General features: G+C 40.7%; 1 protein-coding gene across 1 annotated transcript in view; it reads right to left on the minus strand.

Annotated features, from left to right (window-relative positions):
• The window catches only part of LOC140483647 (copine-9-like), a 404,134-nt gene that overhangs the window by 30,496 nt on the left and 355,265 nt on the right, over window positions 1–18,373 (minus strand). Inside the window, exons 16-17 of the mRNA XM_072581965.1 lie at window positions 1,827–1,954; window positions 831–933 (exon numbers count right to left, since the gene is read on the minus strand). Coding sequence (XP_072438066.1) covers window positions 831–933; window positions 1,827–1,954 — 231 coding nt within the window. The remainder of the gene's footprint in view (window positions 1–830; window positions 934–1,826; window positions 1,955–18,373) is intronic.

Raw genomic sequence — 18,373 nt, forward strand, 5'->3', positions numbered from 1 at the left:
GGAATTTAATCCAGACAAATGTGAGGTGATGCATTTTGAAAGGCCTATTGCAGGAGGGAGTTAAGCAGTAAATGGCGGACCCTTAGAAGCATTAACATGCAGAGATATCTAGGCATACTTGTCCACAATCCCCTGAAAGTTACAACACAGGGGATGAGGTGTCCATTCCTACCTAAGGTGGTCAAGAAGGCATTTGTATGCTTGCTTTCATTGATGGGAGAGTAGAGTTTATAGTTGGCAAGTCATGTTGCAGCTTTATAGCACTTTAGTTAGGCCACATTTGGAATATCATGTTCAGTTCTGGGCACCATGTTATCAGAAGGATGTGGAGGGTTTGGATATTGGACAGAAATGATTTATTAGGTATTCACTATGAGGAGAGATAGGACAAGTTGGTTTGTTTTCACTTGAAGGCTGAGGGGTGACCTAATTGAAGTTTACAAAATTATGAGTGGCATGGACAGTCGGAGTCTTTTTCCCAGGGAAGAAATATTAATTACTAGGGGACACAGGTTTAAGGTAAGGGGAAAAGAGTTTAAAAGAGATGTGAGAGGCTTTTTTTTAGACAGAGGATGTTAAGTGCCTGGAATGTACTGCCAGAGGAAGTGGTAGCAGATAAAATAACAATGTTTAAGAGGCATCCTAACAGCTGCAGGGGTGATGAATAGCCAGGGAGTAAAGGGATTCAAATCATGTTAAAGAGAAAGATTGTTAGTTTGGAAAGGCATCATGTGTCAATGCAGTCTTAGTGGGTCAAAGGGCCTGTTTCTGTGCTGTACTATCCTTTGTTCTCTTTGATCGTATCTACTTCCCTAATACTTAATACTTACATTAACAATGGCTTCTTTTGTTTGTACCATATCTGAGATCACCCCATCTGTGATAATCAATAGTACAAAATACTGAGAGCCATCAGTCACAGGCGCTGCACACCTACGAAATAAATGCATGCAGGTTAGAACAAGTGGACTGATCGCCAAATTGCCAATAGCAACTATTTGGCAATTTAGCTGTATTGACAAAGTGTGCATGCTGAAGGTTAACAGGCAGTGGGTGGATTCTTTGCAAATAACGTGTTGGGTAGTCCCAAAGGACCTTCTGGGTCATGTCCTGAATAACATCAGCTTGGGAATCACCATTCACCAGAATGAGGATATTCAATCAAAGGATTTGACTAGATCAAATGTTTCAGATAGCTGGCCAGCTATGAAAAGGTGACCTGCAGGGTTAGAGCAGACCTGAAGGTAAATGGGTTGACAGCCAATTGCAATGCTGGGATTGCCTGCTTTGGTAAGAATGGGATGACTACTGCCAGCTCATGTGACCCAGAATAATCTGTAAAGAGAGGAATAATATCCTGACAAGTATATAGAGGGCTCTTGTGCTACGGTAATGGTATCCCTGCCTTTGAGTAGGATAGGCCTAGGTTCAAGTCCCACCTACTCCAGAGCTGTGTAATAATATCTCTGAACAGACTGATTAGGAAATAGTTTAAAAGGTACTGGCACATTGTGTTCATGGCTAATAGCAACCACTTGAAATCATAACATAATCGGCAATGATTTGTGCATTTGTAAGGTGGACAGTTCTTCTCCAGTGAAGTGTCCAGCATCACTTTTTGTGCGATCAAACAGAAGTCAAGAAAGGCACTACATTAGGACCAACTCCCAGCGACCTTACATGATTCTTGACAATCCATCATCAAGTCTGCAGCATTCATTTAACATTTTTAAATAAATAAAAATACACTGAAGGAGGACAAAAGGTAGATTTCAGCCGTATATATGATGTACATTATGATCAAAGGATGAGGTGTCCATTCCTACCTGGCAACCTGATTGATGACTGGGGCAAAGTTGGTTGGTCCATAAAGTTGTACTCTGCGTAGACTCTGGTAATATCCCTCCAAAACACCATCAATTCCATTGCAGTTTGGGTTCTCAGGATCTGCGTTCTGAAGGAACACAGGCAAGTTACTTCAGGACAGGATGGTAACCATAAGCAACTATAAGAATCCAAATATAAAGGATGTACGCAGTAAACATTACACACTCCTAAAACATCCCCCTCCATCATCCCCCCACCCCCCCCAACTCCCCACCTCAGCAGGATCTTCAGGTAAGAATGGAGATAAACCATTCCAGGCTCCCTCTCTCTGTTCTTGTGAATGCAGCCTCCAAGTGCTGCTGAGAGAGTGAGGACTGCAGATGCTGGCACCAGAGTCGAAAAGTGTGGCGCTGGAAAAGCACAGCAGGTCAGGCAGCATCCAAGGAGCAGAGGAATCGACATTCCTGGCAGACACCATACCCGACTCTCCTGCTCCTCAGATGCTGTCTGACCTGCTGTGCTTTTCCAGCACCACACTTTTTGACTCTAAGTGCTGCTGAGCCCATCTAACTCACATCATAGTCCTTTTTATGAGAAATCCTCTTGACCCCTCCAGTATGGCATCCTGACCACACTCTCACTGATTGAGCAGTCAGGAAACAGGATGTTGATAGGGTTGCTCTGGGAAAGAACACAAGACCCTTCGAATTGTCAATCGTGATCCTGACTCACCAATGTTCCTGGTTTTCTGGTAGGGACTAAATTCAGAATATTCCATCTTTCATATAGGATCAAATATGGCAATATTTTGTCAAGATTATGGAGCATTTGTGATGAGGCACACAACCAATAGTTTTGATCTCCCCAGTGTTAGGATGGACATAGATGTATTTGAGATAGAACAGGTAAATTGTTATGAAGATGTGGATGTAATGTACCTTTAAAAGAGTTAGAAGCTAGCAGAACTACATGACAATACCAAGTGTTCTCAATAAGGTAACAATGTAACACTTGGTCAAAAGCTAGATTAGCTGAGTTGTCTGGGAATGATAAAACAGATTCGATTTAGGACAATCAGTTTAGATTATACCCTGAAAAATACCAAATTCCAATCAAGTTTGAATTTAGTATATGTGACAATTTTAAAAGCCAATGACACAATCCAATGCTTTGGAGGTATAAAACTGGGAAAAAATTGAACAGTTGGGAGGAGAACTGCCAAGCCAGCATGCCTGAAGAATAGCTCTCTTCAAGGTACCTTTATTGATCAGGAACCTGTGAAGCAGAATCCCCAAGAAGAAAAGAAAACTGGAGTACAGAAAAGCACCAAAAGCTGCCTGGTTTTGAGATAAGAAGTTTTGTTTTTTGTAAATCTTGATCGAGGTTTTTATCAGACTAGTATTGTAGAAGGGGAACGTAAAAGATAGGTTAGAGGAAGGAGTTGTAAATAGTTGTTAGTTAATTATTCTCTGTTATCCTTTAAGAAATAAAGTTGTTACTTGGCCTATCAAATTTTCACAAATTACTGCAAAGGATAAGTCTTTTCTGTGTTGCTGGGTTTAAAATAAGCAGAAGGCTTTACTCCGTATCATAACAGTTTAATGTTAAATAAATGCAAATCTCATCTAAACTTGATCAGTTAATTCCATGGTAATGCATCTGTGATTACATTCTTTCAACCCACAAAATGTATGATTTTTAAATTAAAAGTCTGTAACATAACACTCCAATGAAACAGCCTCATATTCTTGTCTTTAAAGCGTTCTAAGAATGTAACAGGATTGTGATCCGTGTACACAACCATGTCCGACACAGTGTTTGTGACATACACATTAAAATGTTGTAAGGCTAGTACCAAACTCAATAGTTCTTTTTTGATCGTGGAGTATTTCCTTTGGTGGATGTTGATCTTCTTCGAAAAGTAACCAACTGGCAGTTCAATCCCATCCTCATCTTCCTCTAGGAATAAAGCTCCAATTCCTGTGTCACTAACATTGATTTGAAAAATGTGATGCTGGAAAAACACAGCAGGCCAGGCAGCATCCGAGGAGCAGGAGAATCAACGTTTCGGGCATAAGCCCTTCTTCAGGAATGAGGCTGGTGTGCCAAGCGGGCTGAGATAAAAAGTAGGGGGGAGGGGCGCTGGGAATACGATAGGTGGAAGGAGGTGAGTGTGAGGGTGATAGGCCGGAGGGGGGGTGGGGGCGGAGAGGTCAGGAAGAAGATTGCAGGTCAAGAGGGCGGTGCTGAGTCCAGGGGTTGGGACTGAGATAAGGTGGGGGTAGGGGAAATGAGGAAGCTGGAGAAATCTACATTCATTCCGTGTGGTTGGAGGGTTCCTAGGCGGAACATTAATGGTGACTTTAAAAGATTTTGAAAAGTTCAGTGTAGCTAAAACTGGTTTGGTGGTTAATATTAATTTCAAATGGTTAAATGCCTCCTGGCATTGTTCTGTCCATTGAAACTTTGTGTTCTTCTTCAGCAAATCAGTGAACGGTGCCACTACACTGCTAAAGTTTAGAACAAACTTCCAGTAGAATCTACTGAATCCTAAGAGTTTAAGCACCTCTTTCTTTGAGGTTGCTCATTGAGATTCCTTGATGACCTTCGTCTTTGTGTTCAGTGGGGTCAAGCTTCCAAGACCGATGTTATGTCTCAAGAATATCACCTCTGCCTTCAAGAATTCTGTTTTATTTAATTTTATCACCAGTTTTGCTTCTCGCAGTTGTTCAACGAGCTCTGCCAACTGTACCATATGATCTTTCCAGGACTTACTAAAGATCAACACATCATCCAAATAGACTGCACAGTTTGTTAACTCAGCCACAACTCTATTCATGAGGCTTTGGAATATGGCAGGTGTGTTCTTCATTCCAAAGGACATCACTTTAAACTGATATAGCCCATTTGGGTTACAAATGCAGAAATTTATTTCGCTGTCTCTGATAAAGGTACCTGCCAGTAACCAAGCATTAAATCCAACTTGGTGATGGAACTAGCCTGTCTGACTTTATTGATGCAGTCCTCCAATCTAGGAATTGGATATGAGTCTGATTTTGTATCAGCGTTGACCTTCTGATAATCCACACAGAATCATTGAGTCCTATCTGTTTTGGGAACTAAGATGATTGGCGAACTCCACTCGCTCTGTCTTGGTTCAATGATGTCCTCATCGAGCATGTCCTCCACCACCATCTTGACCTGTCTGGCTTTGAAAGCATTAAGCCAATAGGGACGCTGTTTTATCAGACTACATCTACTTCACGTACAATAGCATTAATCCTCCCCATCTGATTCTTACATATATGCTTATACTGCAGTAACAAATCTTTCAAATGTGTTCTATGCTGCTGAGACAGATATCTATCTCACTCCTCAAGGATGTCTTCATTTTAAAATCTATTTTGAGGCACATCAAGATCCACAGCATCTGGATTTGATTCCGCATTCTGCGGTGCAGTAACTAGCACCTGTTTCTCCAGTTCTTGACATACCCGATACCATTTTGTTTTCTAAGTGGCATCTTTACTCGAGCATTCACCTGACTCAACTTATTCACAATTTGATAGGAACCACTAAATCTGGCTTTGAAGGGATCTCCTTTCACTGGTAACAGTATTAGCACGTCATCCACTTGGGAAAATGTCCTAGTCTCAGAGCTTTTATCTACTTCATTCTACACTGTGCCCTCTTTAGGTTCTGTTTAGCTGACTCACCTGTTCTATTTAACATCACCTTCATGTCTAATACATAGTTTAAATGTGAGATCTCCAACTTTAGTCCTGCCAATTTTTCTTTAATTAATTTCAAAGGGCATTGGATTCTGGGTAATCCAAAATGGAGGATGGGAAAAATTTCTGGCTGTAAGAACTGCTCCTTTTTTTGAGGTATTTTAGGTGCTGGAGGTGATTTCCTCGAATTCTAGGAGCAGCAATTACTGTTTTATATGCTGTTACATTGTTTTGGAACTTTGGAAAAAAAAGTCAAAACAACAGCAGTTTTAGAAGGGGGAAAAGCAGACAAAGGAAGCACATGGTGGGGACAGTGCAGGACAGAGACAGAGACAGAGAAAACCCACACAGTTACTGCCTTTGCTGTTTTTGAATTCATGTGTCGCTGGACATCGGAGTGCATCTGGAAAAATTAACAAACTGTGAATTTCACAACTAATCTTGGAGGAACCAGTTTGGGCGAAGTTCACAACAAGTAATCAGATAAGTTAACTGTTGTTTTAAGTCTGTCCAAGAGAAAGGCTGTATTAGTGAGTACAGTGGGTTCTTTCTTGATTATATGTTTTTGGAGATAAGTCTCTTGATTAAATTTAAAATATAAGCCACAGCTCTTAATTTAACCTGGTGCAGTGTTTTGTAGAGGAATAAGACAGTGTTATTTTCTGGGTCTGTAGATTGGGAAGGAGCAAAAATGGCCTTTGCAGTGATATGTACTTCTTGTCAGATGTGGGAGTTTAAAGTGAGTTTAAGGGTTACTGCGGATTATATCTGCCATAAATGCTGTTGGAGGCGAATCTTATCAGATCGAGTGGATTGGTTGGAGAGACAGATAGAAGTGATGAGGAATTTGCAACAGCAACAGTATGTGATGGATGGCAGTTATAGGAAGGGGGCGAAAGTCTCAGATCCAGTCACATAGATGGGTTAACTCCAGGAAGGGTAAGAGAGGTCGGCACCTAGGGCAGGAGTCTTTTGTGAATATACCCATTTCAGATAGTTATGCTGTTTTGGAAAATGTAGGGGATGATGGATTCTCAGGGGAACGTAGCACGAACAGCCAAGTTTCTGGTATTGAGACTGGCTCTAATGCAACGAGGGGTACGTTGGCTTCCAAGAGACCAATTGTGTTAGGGGATTCTGTACTCCAAGGTACAGACAGATGTTTCTATGGCCAGTAGAGAAAAAGCAGAATAGTGTGTTGTTTCCCTAGTGCCAGGATCAAGGATGTCTCAGAGAGGGTGCAGAATGTTCTCACAGGGGAGAGGGGCCAGCAAGAGGTCATTGTCCACATTGCCACATTGGAACCAACGATATAGGAAGGGAAAAGGTTGAGATTCTGAAGGGAGATTACAGAGAGGCAGAAATTTAAAAAGGAGGTGCTCAAGGGTAGTAATATATGGATTACTCCCTGTGCTACAAGCTAGTGATGGCAGGAATAGAAGGATAGAGCAGATGAATGCATTGCTGAGGAGCTGGTGTATGGGAGAAGGATTCACATTTTTGGATCATTGGAATCTCTTTTCGGGGAGAAGTGATCTTTACAAGAAGGAGAGATTGCATCTAAATTGGAAAGGGACTAATATGCTAGCAAGGAAATTTACTAGAACTTCTTAGGAGGATTTAAACTAGTAAGGTGATGGGGGAGGGGGGAGAGGTGGGACCCAGGGAGATAGTGAGGTAAGATATCAATCTGAGATTGGTACAGTTGAGAACAGATGTGAATCAAACAGTCAGGGCAGGCAGGGACAAGGTAGGACTAATAGATTAAACTGCATTTATTTCAATGCAAGGGGCCTAACAGGGAAGGCAAATGAACTAAGAGCATGGCTAGGAACATGGGACTGGGATATCATAGCAATTACAGAAACATGACTCAGGGATGGGCAGAACTGGCAGCTTAATGATCCAGGATACAAATGCTACAGGAAGGATAGAAAGGGAGGCAAGAGAGAGGGGTGGGGGGGTGGGGGGGGGGGGGGGGGGGAGTCATTTTTGATAAGAGATAGCATTACAGCTGTGCTGATGGAGGATATTCCTGGAAATACATCCAGGGAAATTATTTGGGTGGAACTGAGAAATAAGAAAGGGATGATCACCTTATTGGGATTGTATTATAGACCCCCCAATCGTCAGAGGGAAATTGAGAAACAAAGTTGTAAGGAGATCTCAGCTATCTGTAAGAATAATAGGGTAGTTATGGTAGGGGATTTTAACTTTCCAAACTTCAACTAGAACTGCCATAGTGTTAAAGGTTTAGATGGAGAGGAATTTCTTAAATGTGTACAAGACAATTTTCTGATTCAGTATGTGGATGTACCTACTAGAGAAGGTGCAAAACTTGACCTACTCTTGGGAAATAAGGCAGGGCAGGTGACTGAGGTGTCAGTGGGGGGAGCACTTTGAGGCCAGCGACCATAATTCTATTCATTTTAAAATAGTGATGGAAAAAGGTAGACCAGATCTAAAAGTTGAAATTCTAAATTGGAGAAAAGCCAATTTTGACGGTATTAGGCAAGAATTTTCGAAAGCTGATTGGAGGCAGATGTTCACAGGTAAAGGGACGGCTGGAAAATGGGAAGCCTTCAGAAATGAGATTACAAAAATCCAGAGAAAGTATATTCCTGTCAGGGTGAAAGGGAGGGCTGATAGGTATAGGGAATGCTGGATGACTAAAGAAATTGAGGGTTTGGCTAAGAAAAAGAAGGAAGCATATGTCTGGTATAGACAGGACAGATTGAGTGAATCCTCAGAACAGTATAAAGGAAGTAGGAGTATACTTAAGAGGGAAATCAGGAGGGCAAAAAGGGGACATAAGATAGCATTGGCAAATAGAATTAAGGAGAATCCAAAGGGTTTTTACAAATATATTAAGGACAAAAGGGTAACTAGGGAGAGAATAGGGCCCCTCAAAGATCAGCAAGGCGGCCTTTGTGTGGACCCACAGAAAATTGGGGAGATACTAATTGAGTATTTTGCATCAGTATTTACTGTGGAAAAGGATATGGAAGATATAGACTGCAGGGAAATAGATGGTGACATCTTGCAAAATATCCAGATTATGGAGGAGGAAGTGCTGGATGTCTTGGAATGGTTAAAGGTGGTTAAATCCCCAGGACCTGATCAGGTGTACCCAAGAACTCTGTGGGATGCTAGAGAAGCGATTGCTGGGCCTCTTGCTGAGATACTTGTATCATCGACAGTCACAGGTGAGGTGCCGGAAGACTGGAGGTTGGCAAATGTGGTGCCATTGTTTAAGAAAGGCAGTAAAGACAAGCCAGGGAACTATAAACCAATAAGCCTGACCTCAGTGGTGGGCAAGTTGTTGGAGGGAATCCTGAGGGACAGGATGTACATGTATTTGGAAAGGCAAGGACTAATTAGGGATAGTCAACATGGCTTTATGCGTGGGAAATCATGTCTCACAAACTTGATTGAGTTTTTTCAAGAAGTAACAAAGAAGATTGATGAGGGCAGAGCAGTAGGTGTGATCTATATGGACTTCAGTAAGGTGTTCGACAAGGTTCCCCATGGGAGACTAGTTAGCAAGGTTAGATCTCATGGAATAAAGGGAAAACTAGCCATTTGGATAAAAACTGGCTCAAAGGTAGAAGACAGAGGGTGGTGGTGGAGGGTTGTTTTTCAGACTGGAGGCCTGTGACCAGTGGAGTGCCACAAGGATCGGTGCTGGGTCCTCTACCTTTTGTCATTTACATAAATGATTTGGATGCAAGCATAAGAGGTACAGTTAGTAAATTTGCAGATGACACCAAAATTGGAGGTATAGTGGACAGCGAAGAGGGTTATCTCAGATTACAACAGGATCTGGACCAGATGGGCCAATGGGCTGAGAAGTGGCAGATGGAGTTTAATTCAGATAAGTGCGAGGTGCTGCATTTTGGGAAAGCAAATCTTAGCAGGACTTATACACTTAATGGTTAGGTCCTAGGGATGTTGCTGAACAAAGAGACCTTGGAGTGCAGGTTCATAGCTCCTTGAAAATGGAGTCACAGGTAGATAGGATAGTGAAGAAGGCATTTGGTATGCTTTCCTTTATTGGCCAAAGTATTGAGTACAGGATCTGGGAGGTCATGTTGCGGCTGTAGGACATTGGTTAGGCTACTGTTGGAATATTGCGTGCAATTCTGGTCTCCTTCCTATTGGAAAGATGTCGTGAAACTTGAAAGGGTTCAGAAAGGATTTACAATGATGTTGCCAGGGTTGGAGGATTTGAGCTATAGGGAGAGACTGAACAGGCTGGGGCTGTTTTCCCTGGAGCGTCGGAGGCTAAGGGGCGACCTTATAGAGGTTTACAAAATTATGAGGGGCATGGATAGGATAAATAGACAAAGTCTTTTCCCTGGGATCGGGGAGTCCAGAACTAGAGGGCATAGGTTTATGGTGAGAGGGGAAAGATATAAAAGAGACCTAAGGGGCAACTTTTTCACGCAGAGGGTGGTATGGGTATGGAATGAGCTGCCAAAGGATATCGTGGAGGCTGGTACAATTGCAATATTTAAGAGGCATTTGGATGGATATATGAATAGGGAGGGTTTGGAGGGAAAAGGGCTGGGTGCTGGCAGGTGGGACTAGATTGGGTTGGGATATCTGGTCGGCATGGACAGGCTGGACCAAAGGGTGTGTTTCCATGCTGTATATCTCTATGACTGTATGACTCTATGACTCTCACTTCATGACTGAATATTAACTCAAAGAGAGTGAACTGAGTAGATTCATTTGGGGTATCTCTAATGGCAAACAGTACAAGTGGGATACCTTTATCCCAATCATTCGGGTAGTCCTGATAGTAAGCTCTCAACATGGTCTTCAAGGTCTGATGCCACCTTTCTAAAGCTCCCTGGGATTTGCACTGTATTTAAGTGCTGTCCATAACTTCCTTAAACAGCCTAGCAGTAAAATGTGACCCTTGGTCCGACTGAATTTCTCTGGATAGCCCATACCGTATGAAGAAAGCTACTAACTCCTCCACCACCCTTTTTGCCTTGATACTCCAGAATGGAATTGCCTCCTGAAACCTAGTAGACACATCCATTATGGTTAACAATTACTGGTTCCCATTTTTAGTTCTCGGGTGGGGACTTACCCACATGAAAGGTTCTTCAAATGTGGGAATTGGAAACAAAGGTGCTGGTTTATTACCGCCTGTGGCTTACCTACCATTTGACATGTACAGCAAATATTAACCACTTCCTTGTGCATTCTGGGCCAATAAAAATGTTTTTGTACCTTAGCCTGAGTCTTTCGTACCCCAAGGCGACCTCCTACAGGTGGTTCATGAGCTACTCATAACACCTCCTGTGTGCTTGCTACCAGCAACACAATTTGATGCACTTCAGCCCATTTCTCCTCTGCACTAACCTGCCATGGTCTTCATTTCCACCTTAGGATTCTTTCTTTTAGATAATAACCCTCCAGAATATTCTCTGACCCCTTTTTGGAGTACGCATCCACACATATATCTTTTATTCTCTTGTCTTGCTATTGCAAGGCTCTTTGTCTTTCAGGGCTAAATACTTCTGGATTAGTGGTGCTGGAAAAGCACAGCAGTTCAGGCAGCATCCGAGGAGCAGTTTACCTAAACACTTCTGTCTGACTCTCTGCCTATTCAGGTTTTTCCTGCACCATTACGTCAGACTGGGTATCCACTAACTGAACTTCAATTCCTTCATCTTTCTCTTTACTTTTCACTTTGTGCTGTGACTTATGATTGTGGGATCTGGTTACCACACAGTCTAGGAAAATACCAGGATAGTTTTATTTTAGCTCCTCAGTTCCTTGGACTTCTCCACAACAAGGGGTGTCACTCCCACCTTGGATCCTGACAAATCATTCCCAAGAACAAACTAAATTCCTAGAACTGACACTCTGTCAATCACTCCCACTGTAACTTCCCCCAGTCTTAAGATGGCACTCCAACGTGATCTTACAAAGGCGAAACGCTAAATTTCTGTCCATCTATCCCACAAATTACTACAGTCTCGGGTAACAGATCAGAAAGAGCGCATATTCGCTCTTTCCTTACTATCAGTGGCTGGTTAGATCCTATATCTCTCAAAATTATAGCTTCTTATCCTTCTCCCCCTTTTCTTTCTGAGTAAACTTTACTCACAGAAGCAAATTCTTTTTAGAAATCAGGGACTAACTCCATACCATCCCCTGCCTAGGTTGAGCACTCTCCTGCATCTTCTCAGCTTTTCTTGGGGTTTCCTTTACTACCTTCACTAATGCCACTGGCATAGCTTCTTTTACCACATCTTTTCCCATAACTCCTTTCTTTAACAACCAGCTTGTGACTTTATGTGTCCCACTTTACCACAGTAGAAATATCGAGGCCTTTCACCTCCTTTCCACCCTCTTGGGCTTCTTTTCTATCCTGTGGTAACTACTTACCAGTGTTGTCTACTCTTGGTTTCCTAGTAAGGATCCCTCCTTCTCCCAACTTCAATCCTTCTTGGGACGAAATTCTGGTCAGAACCTTGTCTTATGCACTAACATGTACTCGTCTGCTCATTCTGCTGCCCTTCTCACTTCCTGATGTTTCTCCTCCTCCACATGAAATCTTACTATTTCTGGAAGTGAACTTTAAAATTCCTCCAGCAGAGTAATCTCACACACCCATTGATCAAAATGACTGTGTTTAATTCTTTCAAACTCAACATAAGTCTGACCTGGTTCCTTTTTTGTGTTTCTGAACCGCTGACTATACGCTTTTAGCACCAATTCATAAGCATTTAAAATAGCCTGTTTAACCTCTTCATAATCTCTTGACACCTCATCTTGACAGCAAATACCTCACTAGCTCTGCCTACCAGTTTAGTCTGAAATAGCATTACCCATAAATCCTCGGACCACTCCATCTGCCTAGCCAATTTTTCAAATGAAATAAAGAAGGCTTCAACACCTTTCTCATCAATATATATTAGTACCTTCTCTTTTCATCTACATCCTGTAAACTTGACTTTGCTGACTAAGTTGCAACTTCTCAAATTCAAATTCTCTCTCATTTTGATCAGCTAAGAATCTCTATTTCCTTTCTCTCTTCCTTTCTTCTCTCTCTCTTTCCCTTTCTCTCTCCCTCTCTCTCTTTATGTTCTAACTCAATTTTCCTCAATTGTAATTTAAGTTTTTTTACCTCCACTGCACTTACCTGTTTCTCTGACACACCTAAGTGTTTGAATAACTCCCTGACAATTTCAGCTTTACTTTTGTCCTTGCTTGAACCTGAATCTAACTAATTTGCTAATTCTAAAGTTATGGCCTTTTTCTTTCCTTCTAAACTTCCTTGGCAAATTTGAGAATCATCTTCAAATCCCAGAACTTCTTTAACAATTTTAAGAGCCATTTCTCTCACTTTTAATTTAATCTATCACAAGTCACCAAAATTAAACAAATTGTCTCACCTATATTTTGTTTAAAGATCTAGGACACTAACCCGCAAGTGTTTAAATCTGATGAGATTTTTCGTACCTCAAATCTATTCAAATCTGTCTAAACCAGTTCAAATCCTCATGATGAGTCCCCAGCCTGTTACGACATAGGGTAAACTCTACTGCTTATTTTAACCCAGCAACATAGAAAAGATTTATCCTGTACAGTAATCTATGAAAAGTTTAGAGACTAAGAACTAGTTAAAGTAAAAGTAACAACTTAATTTCTTAAAGTATAACAGAGAATAATTAACTAACAACTATTTACAACTCCTTATGCTAACCTAACTTTTACCTTCCCCTTCTACAATATTAGTCTGATAAGCTGGAAGGTTCATTTCCAGATGTTTCATCACCCTACTAGGTAACATCTTCAGTGGGCCTCAGGCAAAGCACTGTACATGACTCCTGCTTTCTAATTATATGTTGGGGTTTCTTTGGGTTGGTGATGTCATTTCCTGTGGTAATGTCATTTCCTGTGGAGATGTCATTTCTTGTTCTTTTTCTCAGGGGGTTAAGATTTACAAAACATAACTTCTTATCTCAAAACCAGGCAGCTTTTGATTCTTCTCTGTATTCCAGTCTTCTTTTCTTCTTGGGGATTCTGCTTCACAGATTCATGATCGAAAAAGGTACCTTTAAGCGAGCTATTTTTCAGGCAGTTTCTGCATGCTGGCTTGGCAGTTCTCCTCCCAACTGTTCATTTTTTTCCTGATCTTATACCTCCCCCCCCCCCCCCAATGCATTGTATTGTGTCATTGGCTTTTAAGATCGTCAATATACTAAATTCAAACTTGAATTGTTTTGGGGTATAAATTAAATTGTTTGGCCTAATTTGAATCTGTTTTGTCATTTCCAGACAATACAACGAATCTAGCTTTCGACCGAATGTTACATTGATACCCTATTGAGAACACTTGGTGCTGTCATGTAGTTCTGCTAGCTTCTAACTCTCTTAAAGATTCATAACACATGTGAACAATACATAATAACATATTTACAGCAAATCATCTCAAAATACAAGCCAAATTTGAATATGACAGGATTCCTCAATGACTGATAAAGCTAACTCGGATGATACGCTGACTATAGACTGACTTCTTAGACTGTCTCTCAAACAACTGTGGCCAACCAGAGATTGTGCCTTAACAAAAATAGAACTTGCTGGAGAAGCTCAGCAGTCTGGCAGCTTCTGTGACAAGAAAGTAGATTCCATGTAGAATTGCAAAGTTAAATCGCCCATCCCAAAATGTTAGATGTTTGGTTGATGCTAGAGGATCTGATGAATCCATTTCAAGATAATGTGCAGCTCTGTCAGCTAAAATATACCAACAAACTAGCACTTTTAATTTCATCACTAGTTTCTAAATGTTTTGAATGTCTGCAATGGCAGCTAACTATACTTAGCCAGCTATCAAAGACACCATTCAGCAGAATAATGTCAATGATTCTGTATTCAGATGACATTAACATATTAATCGTTCCATTGTCTAGAACAAACCAAAACTCAAGTGTGCAAGAACAAAATGCATTTTCCTGTACCCTGCAGAAACTAGTGCCAGGAGACTAGTTCCAGGCCTTGGTAATGAGACAAAGTTGATATGTTAACACTATTCCTGAGGTTTGCATGTTTCTCTGAAGTAAATGTCTGGCATATTCTTGACTGATAGAGATGCAGATCCTCCAGGCATGTTCTATACTCTCTAGTGATTAAAGATTACTCTCCTAGGCATTGCTGAGAGAAATTTCATAGTGTGTTAAAATAGCTGTTCTGTTTTTTTCATTATTTGGCATGCTTTTGTTAATTAGTTATAAAAATATCAGGGATGGAGATAAAGGGTTGATTGACAGTTAAGTATCATTCAGTTCGTCATTCATTCTCCAAATGATGTGGACAAGTGGAGCCCCAAGTTGATGGACATATTGGGTAACCAATGGTGGGTGTAAGGGGGTGGGGAAATATGGAAAGTCATTCCAGGAATCCATCCAATCTGTTGACAGTCCCATTGATAGAGTGGGATATCCCCCATCTGTCATAGGGTCTTCACTATGCCAGTTTAGCATGGTCAGAGGTATTTATATTTGTAGAGGCTGGGAAGCTTGCATGTGTAGGCATGGTGAGGCTGGAGGTGGCAGAAGAAACGTCAATGATGGAGATCCTAGAGACTGGTCATGTTTTGCTGGTGGACTCCATATTGCCTGGTGCACTTGTCTTATTTTATGTTTAAAAAGGCACATGAACAAAGTCATCACTCAATATTGTTGGCGTTTCTCTGGAGGTGACGTGTAGATAAGTTGCAATGTTCTACATTCACTAATACTTTGAGAGGGAGATGCCAGAATGGGAAGAGAATGTCGCGAGCTAATACAACAATTCTGTTCACACATCGTAAAATATTCCATTTCCTTGCATTATTGTCCCTTAAATTATGAATTGAAGCAATGTTACAGATGCAAGATTTTAGAAAAACAGTGATGTTTTAAACTATTCCTTTGAATTTAAGAGAAAACAGAACATGCTAGAATGCAGGATGGTTAAATCATATTGAACTCTGCCTGGAGATTTGCCGGTGTGACTTTGTTGTCAAGGGGACAAAGGCCTAGAGTGAAACTCATGGAAATTCAAGTGTTAGTTTTCAAACCTTGACATACAAGGTTTTGCTGAACACAGACTCTCCATCTCAGATTCAAAGAGAAACCTGGGGAGGAGAACAGTAAACAGTTTTGTGCTATGCCAAGCAGGGGAAAAGACAGTTTTTGTGTTAAACTCCAAACTGAATGCTGGTGAGAACAGATTATCCATTTGCAGAAAAGAGACTTTTAAAGATTTAAAGCTTGAGAACTCAACAGGAAATTCCTTGCTGATGAAAGTCAGTTTGAAGGTACTTGAGAAATTGAGTGAAAAGTCTTTAAAAGAACACTGGAAAACTTGTTCTTATGCAACAGGGAGAGAGAGCCTATTGAATAGCTGGAAGGAACTTGAATCTATAAGGCTACCTATCTGATTGGAGTTCTGGGTAACATATAAACATGATTTGGGGTTTTCTGTTGTGATAATTAATTAGTGTATAAATGCCTATTTATATGTAGTCCATTTTGATTTTAGTTCATTTATTACAATAGAAGTCTTAAAACGTAAAATCTTGCCATGTGATGATTTCCCTGTCAGTTACTGAAGATTCATGTTTATTTTTAAAAGTTTTTCATCTCTATGGAGATTATAATATTGCATGGGAATGGGTAAAAAGTGATTACCGGATTCTGACAAGCTTCTGAGATCGCTGGCCTTTTTGATGATTATTCAAACGTTACAGCTTTTCCTTTTCTCTGAGGGCTCAAATCAATCTTTCCTTACAACTCAATATGTTACATATCTGATGGAGAAAATGTCATTAACCTATTAGATAACTAAACAAAATTAATGTTGTCAATGAGTACACAGGGAAACATTAATTTGAAGATTGTAGTGCTCCACAGAACCTCAACATTTTGTTCTCAGTGAGGTGGATATGATGTGTTGGTAAAACCCATGTTATTGTCTCTTTTTTCTGTCAAGGGTAACATTAAGTCTAATTAATTTTAATTACTATATTCCCATGATTGTGTTGCAACATTTGGAAGCTAAAACAAACTGCAGTGAGAATTTAGAATTCAACTGATTTCTTACATTTCAATGGCTAGTGCATGTTATACCACAGAGGAGTTAGTCTATTTTTGAGTTTTAAACAAATTGACAACTTACAGATATACAAAGATTCACACTTTCAAATCAAGGCTGCAATATTTGGCACTGTCGCAACTGAAGCTCTGGTGCTACAGGAACCAATGAGGTGAAAAATCCCAAGGAACCTGCTTCCAACCATTACCAGAGCAAACCATGCTAATCACCATGTTGTAGAGGGTGATAATGTGAGAGTTACATGCGTAGAAACAGCAAGCAGATGGTGCTGCTATCTTGACAGACTGTCTCATTTCAACTTCACTACTTTAGTTAATACCTTCTCTTAAATGTGCACAGCTGAACTTCCAGTTGCATGAGAGACCTTCCACCAATGCTCTTTAAAAGGATCTAGGATGTGCACCTATGTGGGTGAATAGGAAGCACAGAAGGCAGGAAGGGTTAGCAGTGATGGGGGCTTGTGATGGGTAAGAGCCACTGCAGGATAATACTGAATATATTATTGAGAGTAGTGGACCATGAGCCTTATGGGGAGCTGGGTGCAATCACAGAGTTAGAGTGAATGTGAGATAGCAGAGAGAAGATGGTTGCACTTCCCCAGTGTGGAGCACTGAAGGTCATTCACCTTTGTTTGCCATTACTGCACATTCTTCCAGACTGTGGACAATGAACTGGTCTGGATGGTTACATCAGTTCAGAATGGCAACATTTGACATAGTGTGCAGCTAGGGTTTAAATGTGGCACCTGCACAGTGAACACTAGAAGGTCTGGACACCAGTGAGTATTATTCCACTGCTGGAGGCAAGATAACATGACAACAGTGCGATAGAGGTAAGGTACATACTTAATGAGGGAGGCAGAAGAGAGTTGTGTGAGACAAATCCCTGGAGTTCACAGAGGGAATCCTCCATGAAATGCCACAGAATTGACTCTGCGCTGATTTTTGATAAAATTTGTGTGAACTATATTTTCAGAGAGAAACATAATTTTCTGAAGTCTTAACATTTTGTGACGAAGGCACTTTTTCCTGGTAGATTTCAAGGTTCAGATGGGACATTCAGCAGTTACACATATGATGGAGGTTTCCATGGTAGCAGTAACGTGAGACTGCCCAGATGTATGTCACAAATGTCTATATTGTTATTATCTAATATAGTCTGAAGGAATACCTTAAACCTATGGTAAGAGGGAACATATGATGGATATACTAATTTATAGTTAATTAAGTGTTAATTGATTATATAAATATGGGGTGCCTATTAATCAGTCAGGTGAGTACTTTATGGAGTACTGCTATGGTGGCATAATGACACTGTGCATAACTCTGAGCTAGGAGGCCGGGATTCAGGTCCCACTTGCTTCAGAGGTGTGTAAATTCACTTCTGAGCAGGTTTAATTGGAAAATATATTTTATGGATTATGGCTTATTGAAATAAAGCTCTCACACAAAAGCATAGACTTAAAATCTGTTTGAATACAGTTATCTTTTGGTGTATAAAGTACATAAAAAAGAACCATATCTAGAAGTATTGAGGATCGAGGCATATTTGGCATTTATTACAGATGACAACAGGTGAGCAATATAACAGATATAATGAACCCTGGGAATGCCCGAGGAATGTCAGCAGATGTTTCATAGGTAACTCAAAATACCATTAAGCAAAGAGTTGTCCGAAATGGAATAAAAGGG

The sequence above is a fragment of the Chiloscyllium punctatum genome, chromosome 12, assembly GCF_047496795.1.
Source record: "Chiloscyllium punctatum isolate Juve2018m chromosome 12, sChiPun1.3, whole genome shotgun sequence".
Taxonomy (NCBI): Eukaryota; Metazoa; Chordata; class Chondrichthyes; order Orectolobiformes; family Hemiscylliidae; genus Chiloscyllium; species Chiloscyllium punctatum.